Source organism: Pleurodeles waltl, chromosome 7 (assembly GCF_031143425.1).
Source record: "Pleurodeles waltl isolate 20211129_DDA chromosome 7, aPleWal1.hap1.20221129, whole genome shotgun sequence".
NCBI lineage: Eukaryota > Metazoa > Chordata > Amphibia > Caudata > Salamandridae > Pleurodeles > Pleurodeles waltl.
The window spans coordinates 202563890-202585558 of NC_090446.1; the positions used below are offsets into that span (position 1 = coordinate 202563890).

Below are 21669 nucleotides of genomic sequence, written 5' to 3' on the forward strand. Positions count from 1 at the left end.
TGAGGTGTCGGGGTAGTTGTGTTTTGAGGGCGGGTGGTGGGGGCGGTCAGGTAGTTTTGTTTTTAGGACAGTAGATGGGTAATTATGTTTTTATGATCTGGGGTCAGGTAGTTATGTCTATAGGGTGGGTGGGGGGTTGGGGTAGTTATGTTTGAAGGGTGGGTAGGGGGCTCCGGGTAGTTGTGTTTTTAGGGGAGGGGTCAGATAGTTAAGTTTTTTAGGGCGGGAGGGGGTCGAATAGTAGTGTTTTTAGGGTGGGTGTGGGGTCAGCCTAGTAGTGTTTTTAGGGCAGGTTGGGGGGTTGGGGTAGTAGTGTTTTAGGGTGGGGGCACGGTAGTAGTGTTTTTAGGGTTGGTGGTGGGGGTTGGGGTAGTTATGTTTTTAGGGCAGGTGGTGGGGGGTTGGGTAGTTATGTTTTCTAGGATAGGTGGGGTTCGGGTAGTTGTGTTTTAGGGTGGGTGGGGTGGGTGGGGTGGTTGGGGCAGTTGTGTTTTTAGGGTGGGTGGGGGAGTCGGGGTACTTGTGTTTTTAGGGCAGGTGGTCGGGTAGTTATGCTTTTTAGGGCAGGTTGTGGGTTGGGGAAGTTGTGTTTTTAGGGTGGGAGGGGGGTTGGGGTCCTTGTGTTTTTAGGGGGGTCGGGGTACTTGTGTTTTTAGGGCGAGGTCGGGTAATTATGTTTTTAGGGCGGGTGGAGGGGGTGCATGCTAGAACCATGCATGCCGCTCTACATATGCCTTTACTAGCCATGCTTTTACAATGAAAAATCATTGAAAAGGCATGCGTGGTAAAAACATGAGTGGAAACAACATTGTTTCAACTGCGTTGTTCAGGCATGCGTGCTTCTCGCATTTATTGTATCAGAAGCATAGATCTTACCAAGACATTAGGTTCTCATCCTCAAGTCCTAATCATAAGGCAACATGGGGCATGTGGATATTGGACTGTTCCCTGGTTGGTTACAAAAAATTGATCAGAAGTACCTATTAATTCAAGCTATGCATTCTACCTGGTTATGGAGTGGCTTTTAAGGGGGACAGAGAGGATGGAGATAAGCCCTGTACTCACATTCCCAGAGGTTTGTCCGAGCTAATATGCCTACCCGCCTTTCACATCCATGGAGACAGAGGATGCTGAGGGTTGTTCTTGGTTACGTACGTGGTTTGCAGGGTCAAAGGATGTTGTGAACATCATGAGGTGAACACTTAACATGGTACCCATAAATACCCTTGCCTAATATCTTTATTCCAAGCATCTTCCCCATCCTGCCTCAGTTAATTTCGAAATTACCACGGTTTCATCTTTACCTACCACAGATTTCAGGAATGGTATGAAGATATCATTGAGGGCACCCAGCCACGTATGAACCCCATCGTAGATCAATCCAAAGTTGTGACCTTCACTAACCACTGGTATAAGAGAGACAGCAACACACTTCCTTCTGCTCTCTATTTATCCTCTAGCTGAAAAGTTAAAATGCTAATCTACAAACAAATAGAGGACATCAGCCACCTGGAACAAGAATGTTTGTCAGTTAGGGGCACACTGAAATAGAAATTGCAGCCAAAAGCTCAATGACAGATGCCACCCCATTCTTGACTGCACGTCAACATATCAGCTTTAAAAAGACAAAATTTTAACTGCCTGTGTTTTTTAGAATTGACTACGATTCATACTCCCACCCATATGCCAGAACTTTCCCGTTGTCACAAACTGCCCAATTAGATTTATGTACCTAGATGATGTCTGCGTTAATGCTACCTTTCGTTGGTTGTTCATTAAAAACGCATATTGCTATGAGGAAACTATATGTATTACCTTAAATCTATCAGTTTACAAGTCAAAATATCTCATCTTCCCTCCAAAACAGAAAAGAGGCTCACTGCTAAAAATTTTCCCTTAACATATATAATTTCATAAACCAATAGGTAAGAAAACATTTCGCATATCAAAATACCATAGAATACTTATATTTATCTAAACATGCAAAATGGCTATGAAGTAAAACCACAAACTGCAATTCAGTACCTCACATCCTTTTGCCATTGCAAATCCTCCACCAAGCAGTAAGATAATATTCCAAGGAACTGTGTCCTGTGTTTTCTTCCAAGATAGCAATGGTTGATTTTCAGTGTTTGGTGCTAGCAAAGCAAAACAAAAAATATACATAAACATATATTTCAATACCTATCTGTCCATCTATCTGGCTAGCTAGCTATCGAGCTACCCTTCTGGCTATTTATTTAGCACAAAAACTGACATCGAAAGAGCTCTCTTTGTGATACGGGGTCAGTTTCTGGGAGACATGAACAATACAATTCTCTTATGCGTCCTGATTCATCTGTCTAATTTTTAGTTGTTTTCATAATTTAAGTAAACTCTGTACTGAGAACTCCTATGCTCAGTCATCAGTGTCGCATGGAGCAGAAGCTATGAAAGGAGATGCTGTGCGCTGTGTGTTCAGCTCCCGTGCTGGGACCCAGAGAGGCTTTATCTAAAGTTGGCGTGACGCAGAATTGGGCTGAGGCGTGAAAGGCTCCGCATGGCAAACAAAGATTACCCTCTGAGAGGAAGAGCAGTGCAGAAGTGTGATGGTTTGACAGATAGGATTATGAGAGTGTCCTTGAGGCTTTTAGATAGTTATTTCACCATCCAGGGTAAAGAGGTTCTGTTACTCATATGTCGTAACGAGACCAACTAGGCAACGAAAGACTGATTAAGTAATGGCTGTGGCCTGTTATGACATCTCACAAGAGTAGAGTAGACCCTCCCTCTTAAAGTGAGTACTTGATACCTAAATGGACTGGTTTATGGCCAGGGAAAGGTCAGTCTAATGAGGAAATGTGGTGTCCACCCAAAGTTATTTCCAAGTGTCGCAATAGGTGGTAGTCGTGCCACAGCTGGCTTCTCGTTCCTTTTGTATTGCTCTCTTGATTACACCAGTAGAGCTCTCATGCTTCAATTTGTTTTATTTGTGAGGAAGCAGGCAGTGGAGATGTTTAATCCGTTCAGTAGAATTATAAAAACAATAAATACAAAGATTTTACAAAGCAGCCGTTGCTGGAATCGTAATGCCACAATATTGTATAATGTAACTTTAAAGGAACTCATAAAAGTGTGTCAAATGGAAGCCCAGGCTGCATAGATGCCAGGTTTCCCAGTTCCATGCTTGAAGTGCTGCTTCAGACGAGGATTATTTCCTCTGAATTCTGGAACTTGTAGTCCTGTGTTATAACCGAATAAACAAAACTACAAGTCCCCGTATTCAAAGAAATAACCCTGACTGGAGCAGCAAGCACATCATGCATGGGCCTGGGAAACTCGGCAGGGCTGCCAGAGAGAAGTACCTGCATTGATCAGACGAAGCGAGGGGCTTGTTGACCTACATCTGCACCTTGCCTTATTTGGAACACGTTCAACTCCAAATAAACAATACAGCACTCACGTATCAGTTATTCTGAAGCAACGGAAACCTGTTTACACAACATTGTTGACCCTTCCGGCTCGGAATACGCTGCTCTGTAAAATCACAGCAGCCCATGTATCAAACACTGCCACTGTGCCAGAAGCATTTCAAGGTTTAATTTCACAGTGATGGCTCAAGCAGCATGTCTATTCCTGTGAAGAGACAATTGGATAAAGCCCTTCTGAATAATTTGTTACGCTACAAAAGTACTTAAGTCCAAAGGTAGCTTTCTTCACTCGATTAATCCATCATCTCTTTCTGAGCATGTGCACTGGTGGGTCGGTTACCTTTTCACTAAGATCTGGGTTAAACCTGCCTAAGAAAACAAGCGTTAGCAAAGTAATTGGGTCTAGCTTTAATCTGTCAAAGCATGTTCAGATATTGTGCTTAACAATGAGTTGTCAGACAGCTATGCTGTCAAGCAAGACCTAAAAATGATGATACGTTGGTGTGATGAACATCCTGTCCAGACAAGGCTATAAAGTTCCCAGACGACCATGCTAAAATCCAGCATAGTGACCTGTGTACCAGCCTCTCACATTTGGTTTTCAGTGGCAAACTATTTTGTGGATGCACAAGATGTTTTATCTAGATGAGGCAAGCTGTCTTGCCAAAGAGAACTATTTTTTAGGTCTGACATTGGCCAATGCCTTTTGATTTGACTAGTACTGTACATGTAATGGCCTTTCTTGTAGTGCCTTTCACCCAACCCTTTTATTCCATCGGACTCTAGCTGACTCTGACGTGTTTCACCCACAACACCATACAGCATGGGTTAATGGGTCAGCCCACCTCAGTCATTGGCTAACTTCACTGTGAGTGATGGTATTCTCTTTCACAAGAAGTATACCTACATACAGTCGATAATCATAATCATTTATTCAATTTTGAATGAAAATCATTAAAGAGCAAGCACAATAAATAAATACACTCTAAAGAAGTTAGTAAAAAAGCTATTTAAAATGCCTACAAAAACATATAATGCATGAACAATTGTGCTGAGGTTCCATCACAAAGGCAAACCATTGTGGTATGTCAGAAAGTGCTCTGACACACTGCAAAACAGAGGGGAGACACCACACTGTAACTGGTCTAAAGTGATATAAAAGTGACCTTAACCCACAGAGTCAGAACTAAATTTAGGTAAAGTGAATTTTTGTCTAGTCCTGACAAAAATTGTAGTGCCTAATGGAGCTTTTGGTAGATTATTTTTCCTCATTTTGGGTCTGACTACATTTGCAAAACTTTAGCTTAACAAGCTACCTATCTGACTTCGGAAAAGATTACAGTAGAACAAACATTCTGGCCAGTCCCAACTCGTTAAAAACTCTGCTGAACACAGCCCATCCAATGGAATCTTCAAACTCTTCTCAAGTGTAAAACAATCCTTTATAATATTCCTTTTCAGGTTTCCCTCCTTATTTGTCCAAATCAACATTGATAACCGTAAAGGAACCAGCTTCACACATACAGTTATATACTATAATCTTACTTCTGAGTGGAGAACATAATACAAACTTTTAGGGGGGGGAGACAAAGAAACTGCCTGCACATGAAGTTTTCTTCTGCCTTTCTGAAGGACATTAAAATACCCCAAGACTCAAGCTCCATACCGAGCTACAGAGAAACACTGTGATGCATAAATAGTGAGTGGGGGGAGAGTGGGGCCCAGCCCACACACTCTGGGAGGTTTAAAAATGCTTCTGCTGACTTAATTAGCTTAAGACTGGAGTTTCTTAGCTGTGACTGCTAAGTACAGGAAGAGTAAAAGGTTACACCTAAGTAGGGGAAATTATTAACACAATTCAATGAATGGGTACCAATTGTTAGCCTTGCGATTTTACTTTTCCCTAGACCACATGCCATAATACGGGACTACTCAAAATGTGTAGTTAACTCCAATTTACTCAAAGTTCATGGAAGACTTTCACCAGAGTACTAAGTGCTCTTTGTGAAAAAGCCAATCTGTGTAGAATAATGCAGGGATATACTCCCAATCTTCAGTACATCTCCTGTAGCACTTATCGAAAAACAACCTCAAACCATTCATATCAATTGTAAACAGTAGTAGCACTGCAAGGATGCAGTGCATACCTCTCGGTGCCCTTACAAAAGTATGCAAGGGCACCGAGGGGTATGCATAGGAGTGGAACATCTACAGTGCAACGCATTCCACTTGATGTACTTACATACTTATGCAAGGTCAACGAGGGGTATCCAAAACAGTGCATCCCACTCAGAGTCCTTACATACTTATGTAAGGGTGCTGAGGGGCATGCACGTCACTGCAGTGGTACTTTACAGGGCTACAAGAGGAAGCAGTCCCCACTCTATGTTTAAAAATCACTGCATTTTAAAGTTTATTCTGCAGTCATTTTAAAATATAGAGGGAATGCTCCTTTTTCTAGCCATGGTTAAATAAATTACAGTTCTGATCTAATTCCACCAGTAGAACAGAAGAATTAATTAGTAATTCCACATTACAGGAGTGTTAGAAATGGGGTTTCTGGTTGGCTAGGGTATGCACCTCAGCCAGGCAGAACTTACCCACTCTAGTCAGGGCAAGGGAGTTACACGTCCAAGATAACCCCTGCTCACCCCCTTGGTAGCTTGGCACGAGCAGTCAGGCTTAACCCGGAGGCAATGTGTAAAGCGTTTGCACAACACACACATACATGTGACGCAATATCCCCACCACAAAGGAAACACAACACCAGATTATATGAAAATATACTGTATTGTACACAACGTAATTATCAGACCAACATCACATAACAGTACTATCCTGCTACCTTAGCAGTTGTCAGAACGTTACACATTAGTTACTCTGCAAACTAGCAGTAGTCACACATAACACACAGGTTACTCAGTATTCTGCAACATAAGCAGTAGTCAGGAAACACGTTATCACATTTATCATAAAACGCCCATAGTAGGAACATTAGAAAATCTATGGCAAGTTAGGGAAACATATTAGCAAGTCATGCGCATAAAAGGAACATGTGCACACATATGTAAAAGCATCATAGAACAGGTAGGCAATATATCATAATGGCAAAGTCTGTAGAAAGAACTTTAGATTATAATTATATTGGTACATTTAAAAGTACCTGTCTTGATGGGGAGGCACTTCCAGTGCCTAAAATGAATAATGGGGCCCCAGGTGCTCTTCTGCACAAAACGGGGGCCTCCCTGATCATGGCAGACCGAGAGGGGCGGCACGCACCCTCTCTGACTTCTTGACGGGCCCCTTCTGGGACCCGTGATCACTGGGGGCCCCCCCGGGCCTCCAACGGCTCTCCTCTGGGGGGCCAAGGTCACCCAAGACTTGAGGGAAGGAGGGGGGCGCCACGCACCCCCTCCGATTCCAGTGCGGGCCCCTCCTGGGACCTGTAACCTTTATGGGCCCCCCCGGGCCTTGTCGGGCTCTCCTCGATAGGGAGGGAGCCCAGAGGAATCAGCGTTGGTCCACACATGGGCCAAACTAGAGCCCGGCGGTGCGGGCGAGCCTCTGGCGAGGTCTCGGTCCGCCTGTGGCCCACAGGGAGCCCCTCTGGGCTCAGCCGGGCAGGGAGAGGCTTCCTCCTCTCCCGGCCGTCCTCGGACTTCGTTCCGGCCCCAAGCAGGGCCTTCCGGTGCCCCGGGGGGACTCACAAGAGCAGTCCTCGCCCCGGGGGCACCCACAGGAGCACGCTTGCTCCTTAAGATCCAAAAGGAGTTTTCCTTCGTGCCCTGGGGGCACAGTGCTGAGCGCGAACCTCGCACTCAGATGAATGCTCTGCCCGGGTTGCGGCGGTGATTTCTTTTTAGTGGAGACGCGCTCCAGGAAGCGCGAGGGCAAAATTTAGAACCCGGGCTGCGGCGGTGATTTCCTTGCAGCAGAGATGCGCTCCAGGAAGCGCGAGGGCACAATTTAGAACCCGGGCTGCGGCGGTGATTTCCTTCAGGAAAAGAAAAGCGCTTTCCAAGCGCTATAGTACATCAACAGCCCAGCAACTGAAAGAATGCCTTCTTCGCTGTCAAAGCATTCTGGGCAAAGGTTCAAAAGAGCGTTGCAGGGGTCAGGGGCCACAGCACCCTGCCCCTGGAAACAACCAAACAAGAAGGAGCACAGGGCTGGTGTGCCCAGCTACAGGCCAGCACAAGGGGTGCAGATGGTGGCAGTTCCTCCTAGTGACCAGGCAGGTCACAGCTCAGCACAGCAGCAGCAGTCCATGGCGGTTTCCTGGTGAGTCCATTCATCAGCGTTCTGTGTCCAGTTTCAAGTTCCAAGTTCCAAGAATGTTCAAATTGTGGGGAAAATTCCCCTGTACTTATAGTCCTGTTTTTACAGTGTTTTACAATGATAGGGAGAGGAGGTTCCAGACAGTTACAACTGGTTCTGGGAGTGCCCCCTCTCTCCTTTCAGCACAGGCTCCAAACATCAGTGGGGGGTTAACGACCCTATTGTGTGAGGCCAGGGCACAGTCTTTACAAATGCAGGTGTGCCCCGCCTCTCCCTTCTCTCAGCCCAGGAAGACTATTCAGTTCAGTATGCAGATGCACCTCTGTGACACCTCCACCCTCCCTGTGTACAGGCTGTCTGAAAAGTATGCACAAAGCCCCAACTGTCACTCTGCCCAGACGTGGATTGGAGTCAAGCTGCAAAACACCAGAGTCATAAGCACAGATAAATGCGCACTTTCTAGAAGTGGCATTTCTGTGATAGTAATAAAAAATACACCCACACCAGTAAGCAGTATTTATTATCACCATCACAACCATACCAAACATGCCTACGCTACCCCTCATAAATCAGACAATACCCCTTACACATAAGGCAGGGCATTTCTAATGCAATCCTATGAGAAGGCAGCACTCACAGCAGTGAGACACCAAGTTAGGCTGTTTGTCACTACCAGGACAGGCCATGCAATATGGCACATGTCCTGCCTTTCTACATACATGGCACCCTGCCCATAGGGCTAGCTAGGGCGTACTTTAGGGGTGACATACATGTAGTAAAAGGGGAGTTCTGGGCCTGGCAAGTAAATTTAGATGCCAGGTCTCTGTGGCAGAAAACTGCGCACACAGGCCCTGCGCTAGCAGGCCTGAGACAGGTTTGAAAGCCTACTTCAGTGGGTGGCGCAAGCAGCGCTGCAGGCCCACTAGTAGTATTTAATTTACAGGCCCTGGGTATAGAGATACCACTGTACAAAGGACTTATAGGTAAATTAAATATGCCAATTAGGTATTAGCCAATCATACCAAGTTTAGCTGGGAGAGCATCCGCACTTTAGCACTGGTCAGCAGTGATAAAGTGCTCAGAGTCCTAGAGCCAACAGCGAGAGGTCAGAAAAAACAGGAGGAAGGAGGCAAAAAGACTAGGGATGACCATGCGTATGGCCAAAAGTCCAACAATGAGTAATACAGAATTACTAAATCACTCCAGTTCCACCGGTGGAACTAAAAATTCCTCCCATCCCTAGTTTTGAGGTAATAAATCAACCACAGGGGAACTTTGAAAATGTCTTGCTTTAGGGACTGAATTGCAGCAGTAAAATGGCTGACACACTGTTAGCAATTGGGTCTCTAGTTGGAAGAGGTATGTAGCCTGTCCAAGTAGGTACCACAAACCTAGTCAGGGTAAGTCACAACACAACCTAAATTATCCTGCGCTCACCCTCAGGTAGCTTGGCACAGAGCAGGCAGGCTTAACTAGCAAGGTGATGTGTAAAGTATTTGTGCAACAACTCATACAGTAACACAGTGAAAAACCCACAAAAAGTACTGCACAGTTTAGGAAAATAGATAATATTTATCTGAAGAAAATAAGACCAAAATGACAAGAATTCAATATGCACAAGTCAAGATTTCACTTTTTAGAAGTTTAGGTAAGTCTTAATACACAAGAATCAATGGATGTATCTTTTTAGCACAAAGCACCTGGGATGCGTAAAAAAATACCAACACAGAGAGCCACAGAGGCCATGATGCCCTGGAAAGTAAACAGATGCGTCGATTTTTCTGGCCCAGTAGAGATGATGCGTCAATTCTTTCCTCGCAGGCAAGGTAATGCATTGATTTCCTAGAGCAGCCTTGGTTCCTTACTGTGATGCTGGGATAATTTGACATCCAGGGACGATGCGTTAAAAATCCAGAACACGCTACAAGGATGAAACAGGCACTGCGTCGATTAGGTAGGCACTGCAGCGATTTTCCAGCCGTGAGGCAGCCTCTTTGTTGATTCTGCAGACATTGCAGAATGCGTGCAGGAAACTTCTCAAGAACTGGCTGTTCGAGTAGTAGCAGCACCTCTCCCCATCTCCCTCCCTCCCCCCACCTTAGCAGCTTGAGACCCTCACAGGTGAGTAGTGCGCTTTACAAATTCTGGATCGATTGATTGATTGCATTGATTTTTGCAGGCGTTGCATCGGTTTTCCGCCACAGTGGCTTTTCTCTCTCTGGTGAAGTCTTTGAGACTTCTTAACAATGGGCAAGCTCAAAACAATTCCTTGGAGATCACTTGTGGGGGAAGGCAAAGTCCTTCCAGAAGAGTAAGGGAGCAGCAGGCAGCAGGGCATCAAGGAGGAGAGCAGTCCTTCCAGAAAAGCAGTCCAGATTAGACTTTTGGGCAGCATAGCAGTACTTCTGACAGAGTCCAGTTGTAGGTCAAGAGTGCTTTGAAGTGCACTAGTTCCTCTTTCAACCTGGACCTGTCTGCCAGGAGATCTGTGGGAGTTTTCAGTCCTTTGTTTGAGGTCAGGCCACTAGCCTTTGAGGTTTAAGTGAGAGCTCCTCCACCTGACCTGGCCAGGAAGACCCATCAGTATGCAGATAAATGAGGATGCAGCTGAGTGTTCTGTGTTTGTGGCTGCCTGGGTGGAATGCACAAGGGGAGCTGTCAACCAGCACAGAGCAGACGTGGATTGGAGACAGGCTGTAAGACTCAGAAAAGAGTAAGTGCAGAGAAATGCTTACTTTCTAAAATTGACATAGTAATGTTAAATCCAATTTCACCAAAAAGAGTTCTCACTATCATTCCAACCATACCAAACATGACAATGTCACTCCCTGCAGAACAGAAAATACCACTTAAAAGTATAAAAGGAAATTTCTAATGCTGGCCTATGAGAGGAGCAGGCTTCACAGTAGTGAAAAAACGACTTTGGGAGTGTTTGCCTACAGGACATGTAATACTTAACAAGTATTTGTCATTCCTTTTACTTGCATAGCACCCTGCCCTGTGGGCTACATAGGGTCTACCTTAGGGGTGACCTATATGTAATAAAAGGGGAGTTTAAGGCTTGGCAAGTAGTTTTAAATGCCAAGTCAAAGTGGAATTGAAACTCACACAAAGGCCTTGCAATGCCAGGTATAGGGGCTACTTATGTGGTTGGCACAATTAGTGCTGCAGGCCCACTAGTAGAATTCAATTTACATGCCCTTGGCACATATAGGTAACTTTACCCGGCGCTTATATGTAAATTAAATATACCAGTTGGGGAAGCCAATGCTACCATGTTTAGGGGAGCGAGCATAAGCACTTTAGCACTGAACAGCAGAGGTAAAGTGAGCATAGTCCTACAACCAGCAAAAACAGGATCAGAAAAAAAGGAGGGAAGCAGGCAAAAAGTTGGGGAAAGACCGCCCAAGCTGTCAAGTCTAACACATCCTCTTTTAGTTTGCTAAAATGGCCCAACAGGCCTTAAATTGTATTTCCCAGTTTGGAGCACATAGAGGCAGAATCCTGCAGCACAGACTGTGCCAAGTGCCGGAGCCTAAAGTTTAGAATCACACAATCAACCCTGTATGTCTTTGGAAGAGGCACCTATCCATCCTATCCTTTATGTCATTTGTAAGTCCCTAGTGGTAGAGAAGGCAAAACCTTTACTGCTCACAAACCAATTTAGTACCTTATTACATAGCTCTACACCTGACTCCCTCTGATCCTGTCAAAGAGGGAGCACACCCACAAGAATTGCCACATATGGGCATGCTGCGGGTGAAATACAGATTCATTATATCAGTTTTTGGGGTTGAGACCAACATCCTCTCGTTGGACCATGGCTGATTAAGCTTAGGTGAGGGATTATATCCTTTCAGGCTAGTGACACCCACATTCGATGGGGACGGAGGAGGCCTGTAGCCAAAATTTTGCCCTAAGCCTGAAAGGATAGGTCAGTGCTATTTTGGGGGCAGTGAGGTCTAGTGGGAGACCCAACTCTACAGATTGAAATGGGTCACCGCTTTCACCGTTTTGGACTCGCAAGAGGGGAACTAAATTGGTTACATGATCCTGTGCTCTAGCCCTTTTAGTGTCCAATGTAGTAACAGATGGGTGCAAAAGCTGGAGAAAGGCTGCAATCTTTAGCTCAATGCTTTTCAAGGGATCAAATATTGAACACATTTCTGCTTGAAACAAAGCTTTTAACCTGAGGCAACAATCTTCCACCTTACTGTCGATGGCGTTCTAGGGGATTCGGTCTGGGTTGAGGAGGTGGTTATAATATTGGGAACAGATTATTTTCTTTGTGTGGCTTAAGTGAGTTGAAGACTCCGTTTTATCCTCTTAGAAGTCGGGGAGCAGGAGCTAACAGTGTCCTTTTGTGACATCTGGGATAGCAACTGAGAGGCAGTGCCTGCAGTCGAGACAAAAGGTAAATCTATAACTGAAATTGTGGTGCCCTCATTATCAATGGGGACAGATACAGTCCCAAGTCCAATGAATAATCTTTTCTCCATCAGGGCAATTTCTGTACTGTTTACCCCCACAGACCTTTCTAACATTCTGTCTGTAGAAGTACCTTTTCCTGCATGCATCAAGTAATTATACACAAGCAGGAATAAATAAGTAACAGAGCCTAAAGAATAAAATCAGTTAAAAAAAGCAGTATCTCCATTATCAAGGACCAAGAGGGATGGTCCAGCTCAGCCCAGACTTTTCTGGGTTCCAATGTGTGCAGACGGACCTACCATTGTACCTGGCACGACACACACTTCGGAAATGTTGCTGGACTATGTAGCACTGGTGCACGGGGAGGTTTCTCCTACTTGCTCCTGCTCCTCCTCCTCCTCCCCCTGGTAATGGTTGCACAGTATTATGAGGAAAGAAGTCCCCAAAGTTAGCTTATGATGTCTCACACTGCAGGAGTGTTGCTGCCCTATACAGCACTGGTGAAGAGGGAGCTGTTTCCTTCCTGTTCCTCCTCGTTCCCCCCAGGTAATGGCTGCACAGAAATATGAGGCTTGAAGTCCCCATGGTTAGCTGAAGGTGTTCTGGGCTGTGGGAGATCTGCTGTGCTATACAGTGCTGGTGCAGGGGGAGGGTTCTCCTTCCTGCTCCTCCTCCCCTAGTAATGACTGAACAGTATTATGGGGCTTAAAGTTCCCTGGCTAGCTGATGGCATCCCATGCAGTGGGAGTGCTGCTGGGCTATACAGAACTGGTGTAGGGTGAGGGTTCCCCTTCCTGCTCCTCCTCCTCCCCCGGTAACGGCTGCACAGGATTATGGGTCTTGAACTTCAGCTGCTTAGCTAAATTGCGTCCCCACCTACAAGCAAAGTAGTTCCCCACAGTGTCAGGGACTACTTTGGCAGTATGTGCTTTTGTAAACTAAAAAATGTAGCTTTTAGCCATTTTTGAGGGCCTGCATTAGCATAAGGAACACCACCACACACAAAGTAGTTTCCTTAATGTTGAGGACTACAATGCCCATGTGTGCTTTTTAAAACAAACTAAAATATTTTTTCAGGTGGTCAATTTTTTTTTAGATTAATGAGGGCCAAGCAGCTTATCGAAAGATAACGTTTTGCAAAATCCATGACAAAACAAAAAAGGCATTCTATAAGCCAAAAGGCAGATGATCAACACTAGAACCACTGTCTTTGTCAGTGGTTGTCTTCATATTGGTGAGGGTCCAGCAGCACATCCATTAATAACATTTTACAAAACCTATGACAAAACAAAACAAGTATTACCAAAACTAAAAGGTCAGACCTATTAGCTTTGCCAATGCTGATTCTTGATTGACAAGCATTTTTCTATTAAGAATTTATTGCTATAAAGGTAAATGCAATCCAGAATTGATCGGTTTTGTCTTTCACTCTAATCTTCACGTTTCCTTGCTTGTCTTATAATTACAGCTCTCTTACACGACAAGGAAAGTGTAATAGAATAATAATAATGACGATAATATTAGCAAGAGTTGAGAGAAAGACGTATTAGTAAATTTGGAGGATTGTTAAAACTAAAGAAAGGCAAAGCTCCAAGTTACATAGCACCGGTAGGTTGTTTGCATTATTTTGAGAGGCGGCTGTTTTGATAGGTTAATAGAACATACACATGTTTAAAGGGACACCTGTGAAACATTGTACAACCAACACTATAGTTCCTTCAATAAGGTAAGATTTGTCCTGATAGGATGGCTCAACAGTTATATACTTTCAGTAATGGACTTTCAACAGTAATAAATGTGTTTTTTCAGAAGGTCTTATCCTTTAGTCATAGACGGCATCATTGTCCAATTACAGGAGGTGTAATGGTGTAAGAACAAGTGATGTGACAGGTGGTGCTGCACCCTCAGCTAATCTTGAGCAAAGTGCTGCAAACAAAATGCTAGAGCCAATCTACACACCTACGCACTATATTAAAAAATGTGTTTGCGTGGTGCTAGGCAACCCTAAAGAGCACCAGCCATGAGAAAGAGTGTCAGCCACCTATCTAGGTAGACACGACTTTCTCCTGCTCTCTCTTCCTAGTGCAACATACACATTTCTGTTGCTGAGCTGCGTTGTGCTAACCTTGTATTAAACCTCCTCTTTTGAGGTTTTGCAGAACCTGTCCAGAATGCACTTGAATCCACAACTCAATGATTAATTTGAGCCGGTGGTTGCCTGTGGGGGTCACCAACGTTCGTTTTTGGGGATCAGCACGTATTTTCTCTCACCAGATGTTTCCCGAGAGCAAGAGTGGGAAAGGCACAAAAAGTGGAAAGAGAGGAAGAGAAAGAAGGAAAAACCTTCTTGAATGGAGAAAGCAAGAACCTGCAAGAGTGAGATAAAGGGGCAGGGACTGCCTGGTATTGGATTTAAAAGACGTGAGGTGGATTAAAGACTAAGTAGATATTTAATCCCACTGGCAGCGAGCTTCTAAGCAGAGCTTCGGGCACCAGCATGTATTCATTTACAAAGTAAGCCCAACTGCTGATTCAAAACACCATTAATCAGCATTTAACTGCTTGTTATGGGCCTGGTCCTCCCAACCTGAATGGCTGTGTTTATACAGAGTACACTACAAAATAAAGGTGCTGTCTTGTGATTAAATAGCATGAGCTGGTTAGGATATTCGTGACCTCCAGGTCCAGAATCACAAAAAGTCGGGGGGGGGGACCGCTGCATGAACATCTACAGTGCTGCATTACACCAGTGGCTAAACAAATGCACGATTGGGACTATTCTGAACACAGTCCTTAGAGACACAAATGACAAAACAGTAATCCTGCAGCAGATTTTCCAACCAAGCCAACATCCATTGGGAAGTAAAATAAGAAACGAAATTATGTTTGTATGCAAGAAAGTCTTTCATATAATAATTTATGATCAAGGATGTGAGCAGCATGGTGAATTATGATGTATGAAGGGAACGAAGAACATGGAGAGAGCTCACGGACAACAACCTAAAGAACAAATACAAAATTTCGCCAACAAATAATGGCAGGTGGAATGAAGCATATTGTACGCATCTTGCGTGACAGTTTGTACCAACTCCACTTAAGGAAACCTACCTTTCAAATCAAACCACCATCTGAGCGAGGGCTTTTTCGATGGAAAGAAGAACAAAATGATGACAACTGAGATTCCAGTTACTGCATCTGAGGTGAACCTGTCAGAGGCAAACACAGGGTCACACATATTACTGGACATACTTTCCAAAATGCTGACTGGGGTTCTTTTTAGCTAAAGAAGATTAAGAAATCTGAGCGACATTCTTTGTTAAAAGCCTCTTTAGCATTTCACTCCCATCTACATTTATAACCATTGATTTGGCTTAAACAATTGATGGACTAAAAAAAAAAAAAGACCGGGTTACATAAAAGGAGGGAGTCTTGTCCAGAAAATAAAGTCGTTTCATAAGGGGTACCAATGTAAAACATTTTAATAAAGACTTCTTTACATTTCGTTATGTTAATCTCTTTTTAATTAGTGCTGTTTAACTGTGTTAACAATGAAGTTTCAGTTCACACTTTTACAAAGATCTCTTGAATTGAGGGTGCTTGGATAATAATAGAGCGTTAGTTTCACAAAACTATTGCGCTTCCATATGTTCGTATTTTTGCCACAATTTACGAGTTATGGATGGTTAGCACTTCAAAAAAGCGTCAGCGTTAGGCTGAACAAAATATAAGAAACGTGACTGTACATTTTATATTATACATATGGATTAGTTTGATTGTACTACTGAATGAATAACATCACCAACAATAATGTGGCGTCACAATATTGAGGACAAAATACCTAAGTTGTAGTCCATTTAGGGAAGTATAGATCTACTAAGTCCATCTCTATATCCACATACCTTCAAGATATATGTACTGTGTAGGTACATACATGTGGATTTAGGTATAGAATAACTAAACTTACTTACCTGTCAATAATGTCTTTTTGATATTCTGTCCTCAGTACACTGTCCCGCCGACGTTGTTGATTCGATATTCAGAGGGCACACTATTTGTATAGCACCAAGAGACGCCTGGGTGCCTTTAGAAATAATAATTTCCCATGACCATTCTCAATCGATTCTTTTCTACAGTCTTTTATTGCTAAGTTGTATATTTTGTGCCCCGGATCTAGCCGAATGTAAAATAAATGGAAATGCTGTTTCTTTGAGGAGCACCCAGTTTGTAGTTACCAGTTTTCCACGAAAAGGTTAGAAACATTAAAATGTCAATAACTGCCTTGGTGTTGCACTCATTTTGTTTAATACAGAATTGGTTGTAGGAGTAACTACGTAGATGACGCATAAATTATAGTTGAGTGTCATGCAAGATAAAGAGGGGCCATAACCTTACACTTTGGGACGGACCGTGTATGATTTGTAAAAGATTGGTATCTTTTTGAAGAGTCACAGTGGGGAAAAAAGCAAGGTACTGTAAGGGACCCAAAGTAATTACAAGTGGCTGTAATCTAAGTCAAGAATTCCACCCATAATTTTCCCTATATATCTGTTAATAATATTCCCAAACATGGGTCTCGTGTTCAAACCAAATGAGGGCCCAATTTGAAAACCGAAACTGCTCTGGGACTGTTTTGGTTCCAGTTCAGAAGGAGCATGGTCTGGCATTTTCAGCAGGATTGTTCCTTCTGGAGCAAGATCACGTTACAATTACAAAAAGTTGTTCCTCCATTACAATGGCACAGTGGACAAAAAAACAATCGACGGGAGCACGGCCAAGAGTAAATACTCACTGCAACTATTGTAGGATTTCCACATTTCAGTTGTTGCATGTAGCTGTCCATTTAGATCCGCCAGCCCACTTTCCGTAATACAATTTTTTACCATAAAGACAAGATGTTTGAAAAAATACGGCGTATCTCCTTTGAAGTATTGGGCCATGCTGTCTACCGTGAAGTATGTGATGCTATTAAGTCATGATTTTTATATCCATCATTGGGGGTCAATTAATGTGCACCGCTAATAATCCCCATTACCTCTACTCCCAAACGTAATAGTAGCCAGAGTATCATTAGTTCACAGGGGCAGTGTTAAGTTGGGCAATAAAAGGAACCTCATAATAAGGTCATACAACGAAACCCAACCTAAGGACACTTACTCTGGGACAAGTCTGGTTTCAACCGTGGACAGGCTGCATTTTTACTGAAAAAGTATTTTGCTGTTAAGCCATAGTAACATCTATCCGAGGATTCAGACCTCATACGTTTTGCAAGGAATGCCAACGACTTCAAATGGGCACTGTGGTTGCCTGCAGACATATTTGATAAAGCTGGACCAGGGCTGCACTGGGCGGCACAGACCTTTTTTCGCACCAGGCATGCACTATAGGCTGGAGCCTTTGCAGGCCGGTTTTGAAAGATCCGGTCTACTCCTGGTACCTCTTCAACTTTCCCCAGCTCCAGGAGGTTAATTTCAGCAGGCACAGAAGACTCCAAGGGACAGAGATTGAGAGGGAGGAATAGGGAAAGGAGACAGAGGGTGGAGGCAGAAGGGAGAAAGTAGGAGAAAGAAAGAATAGATAGCTGGGAAGAGAGAGACTGAGCAAGGAGACAAACGGGCCTGGGCTGGTTTGAACATTTTTGACAGGGCTGCCTTTGGTTCCCCAGTCTGGCCCTGAACTGTACAAGGATCACATGGGATGTTATAGCGCACATTTCGCTCCTATTACTGCACAGTAGTACACTTTAAGAAGTATAAAGACACAACAAACGTACAAAGGACTCTTTTGGTAGTATCAAATAGCAAATTTACCGACAGTCAAAGTAAAAGGGCAGAAGGAGCTTGATTCCAGAGCTGGGGCAGTTCCTCCAATGGAGCATAGAAGCATTTCCTCTCCTACTGTGAGCATCCACAAGTCGCACTATTCATTTTTAATGTATTTTTTTATCTATTGTAATTGACTCAGTCACAACACCTTCATGTTTCGGAAGGGCAGTGCCAATCCTTTTGATTGGCAGACTGCATGCAAAAGCTAAAGTCAAGTGTCCATGATGGGTTGAACAGATCTCATACTCCAAATGCGCAATTCAAGCCTCTGGAACCTGTGCTGTGTTAAGGAGGAAGAAAGCAGGGCTCCCAGGTCTCCTTTGGAGCGCTGGGTTCACCTGCTCTAATAAACAGCATGGGAGCACAGCAAGCTTTGGTTCTGATTACAAAGCTTCAGACCTATGCTCAAAGATAGCAAAGAGGGTGGGCGTATGACACACATGGCTGTTGGACCTGGTCCTTTTTTGCAAGGTCCTCCTCAAACCTTTTGCCTTTTCTCCTATTTTTTCTTACCTGTTTTTATTGGCTTTAGGACTGCTGACCAGTGCCAAAGTGCAAGTGCTCTCTGTCTAGATTGTACTGGTGATTGGTTTATCCATTATTATCATACTTGATTTACCAGTCAAATAAAGCCATGTCACAGAACTCACATGGACCGATCAATCCATCATTAACTTCAGCATCTCCAGCCCTGTACCTCCACCCCCAAGATGACCAGCTAACTCCCCACCTGAGGTGGAACAAAATCTCAGAGACACCCTGGGCAGGCGCCCTCAGCACCTCCAACCCTGCTACCGCCACCAAGTCGAACAGGGGGTGAAAAACGTAAATGCCTGGATCACCAATTGCACTGACTGCATTGTCCCCATCAAGAGGAACAACCATAGAAAATAATCCAAAAAGGTCAGCTGGTACAACCAAGAACTCAGAACAGCGAAACTACACAGCAAACAGCAGGAGAGAAGATGGCACACCTGCAAGGATGCCTCAGACAGAGGAGCCTTCAAAACTTCCCTCACTCAGCCTTTTCCACCACCTGCTGATGGCATTAAAGAAAACAGCCCTTCCAACCTGGCTGCTAGCAAAAACAACATCACACCCTCACATGAGCTGTGAAACAGCCCCACTCACGTCTTCCACAAGATTGCAACCATATACAGAAGCTTTGATCCCCAACCCATAATTACAGACTTCTGCAATAGTTACAACCGTAATCAACATGAACCACACACTGACCACCTGGAACATTTTCCCCATCCAGGACATCATCTCCACCATGAAATCCATCCACTCGGGAGCTCCCACAGACCCATGCCTGCACCACATCTTCAACCCTGGAAACCAAAGGATGGTCCAGGAACTCACCACCCTGCTCAAAACCTCTATCACCACCACAACATTTCCTGACACCTGGAAACATGACAAAGTCAGACCTCAACCCAAAAAACCCTCCAGTGACCCAGCTAACCCGGAACCTACCAGCCAATCTCCCTGTTCCCATTCCCAGCGAAGGTACCGGAAAAGATCAACAAGCAACTCATGAAATACCTGGAGCAGAACCAGCCACTCAACGCCTCCCAATCAGACTTCAGCAGCAATCACAGCACTGAAACTGTCCTGATCGCAGTCAAGGACAACATCAGATCCCTCCTCAACTGAGGAGAAACAGCAGCTTTCATCCTCCTCAACCTCTTAGCAGCCTTCAACACCATATCCCACCACATGCTGATCGAAAGATTCCACCATATTGGCATCCAAGGGGATGCACTCAGATGGATGACCTCCTTCCTCACCAGAAAAACCTAAAGGATCCACCTCCCACCTTTCACCTCTGAACCCGAGGTTTATCACCTGCAGTGTCCCCTAGGGCTCATCCCTCAGCCCCACACTCTTCAACATATATGTGACCCCAATGGCCAAAATCGTCAGATCCCATAGTCTCAACATAATTTACCACACATATGAAACCCAACTCATCCTCTTACTCACCAACGACCCCTCCTCCACCAGAACCAACTTCCACAGATGCATGACATGCGTTGCTGACTGAATGAAGAAAAACTGCCTGCAGCTGAACACAGACAAGATGGAAGTACTGATCTTTGCCAATAGCAGCAACACATGAAATGCCTCCTGGTGGCCATCAGACCTAGGACCACAACCCACTCGCTCCAACCATGCCAGAAACCTCAGAATCATCATTGACAACTAACTCACCATGAAATTACAGATCAACATTCCCCTTCATCTGCTTCCTTACTTTTCGCATGCTACATAAGTTCTTCAAGTGGCTATCCCTACACATGAGACACACCCTGACACAGGCCCCCATAACCAGCCGACTGCACTATGGCAATTCCCTCTACATAAGAATCATCACACATTTCCGACAGAGACATCAGACCATACAGAACACGGCAATCAGACTCATCTTCGGCCTTCCCCGATGAACCCACATCACACCCACCTCAGGCAACTCCACTGGCTCCCCATTCAGAACAGCTGCCATTTTAAGCTGCTGACCCATGCACGGTAGGCTCTACACAACTCTACACAACTAAGGGCCCATGTTCATTAACCACCACCTGAACTTCCAACAACCAACCATTGAGAAGACTAAGCTCTGCCTCCCTTTGACTTGCCCACACTCCCCTCATCTACTGAAGCAGAAATTGATGACACTCCTTCTCTCACAGCACAGTGAAAACCTTGAACAGCCTCCCCGCGCACCTCTGGACTATCACCTTACTTCTGGAATTCTGGATGGCTCTCAAGATCTGGCTCTTCAAATATACTTCTGAGACCTGAAAGTGTCTGGATACCCTACTTGATTGATTGACCAGTTACTCCCCAGGAATGTGCACTATGTGTGCCCAGGGCCTGTAAACAATTGCTACCAATAGGCCTGCAGCACTGATTGTGCCACCCACATCAGTAGCCCAGCAAACATGTCTCAGACCTGCCACTGCAGCATCTGTGTGTGGAATTTTAACTGCCAGTTCGACCTAGCAAGTGTACCCACTTGCCAGGCCCAAACCTTCCCTTTTACTACATGTAGTTCACCCCTAAGGCAGGTCCAATCCAGCCACATGGGCAGGGTGCAGTGTATTTAAGAGGCAGGACATGTACTGGTGTGTTTTACATGCTCTGGTTTTGAAGTACTGCTAAATTCGGTTTCCACTATTCCAAGGCCTATCTCTCCCATGTGGTAACATGTGGATTGCTTTGTAATTTATTTTAAGTGTATTTTCCCAGTGGGAGTTGATAGAGCTATGGAGTTTGGGGTCTCTGAACACACAATTTGAAAATACATCTTTTGTTGAAGTTGGTTTTTAAATTGTAAGTTTGGAATTGGCACTGTTAGAAAGTGGACTTTTTCTTGCTTAACCATTCTGTGCCTCGCCCAGTCTGTGGAATAAATGTTTGGGTCAAGATGACAGTTGGGCTGTTTGTGGATTCACTCTAGACAACACACAAAGGGAGCAGAGGTATGCCCTGCATATCCTGATGGGTCTTCCTAGGCTAGAGCGTGGGAGAAGCTGATACTTTCACGTGCCTGTCCTTACACAAATCAGTCCCAAACCCCATCAAGTGCGTCTGGGGCCAGGGCAGGAAAGGTAGGGTCTTGTGCACTACATAGACTTTCCTTTGAAGTTTGCCTACTTCAGAGGCAGAAATGAGTATATGTATTGGGCCTCTGAGACCAAAATTTCAGTCACTTCTGGACC

The 21669-nt window shown here is 44.5% G+C and overlaps 1 protein-coding gene across 1 annotated transcript in view; it reads right to left on the reverse strand.

The window, feature by feature from the left end:
- The window catches only part of SLC13A3 (solute carrier family 13 member 3), a 346390-nt gene that overhangs the window by 78369 nt on the left and 246352 nt on the right, over positions 1-21669 (reverse strand). The window contains exons 9-10 of the mRNA XM_069243573.1: positions 15228-15325; positions 2026-2138 (exon numbers count right to left, since the gene is read on the reverse strand). Of these exons, the coding sequence (XP_069099674.1) occupies positions 2026-2138; positions 15228-15325 (211 nt within the window). The remainder of the gene's footprint in view (positions 1-2025; positions 2139-15227; positions 15326-21669) is intronic.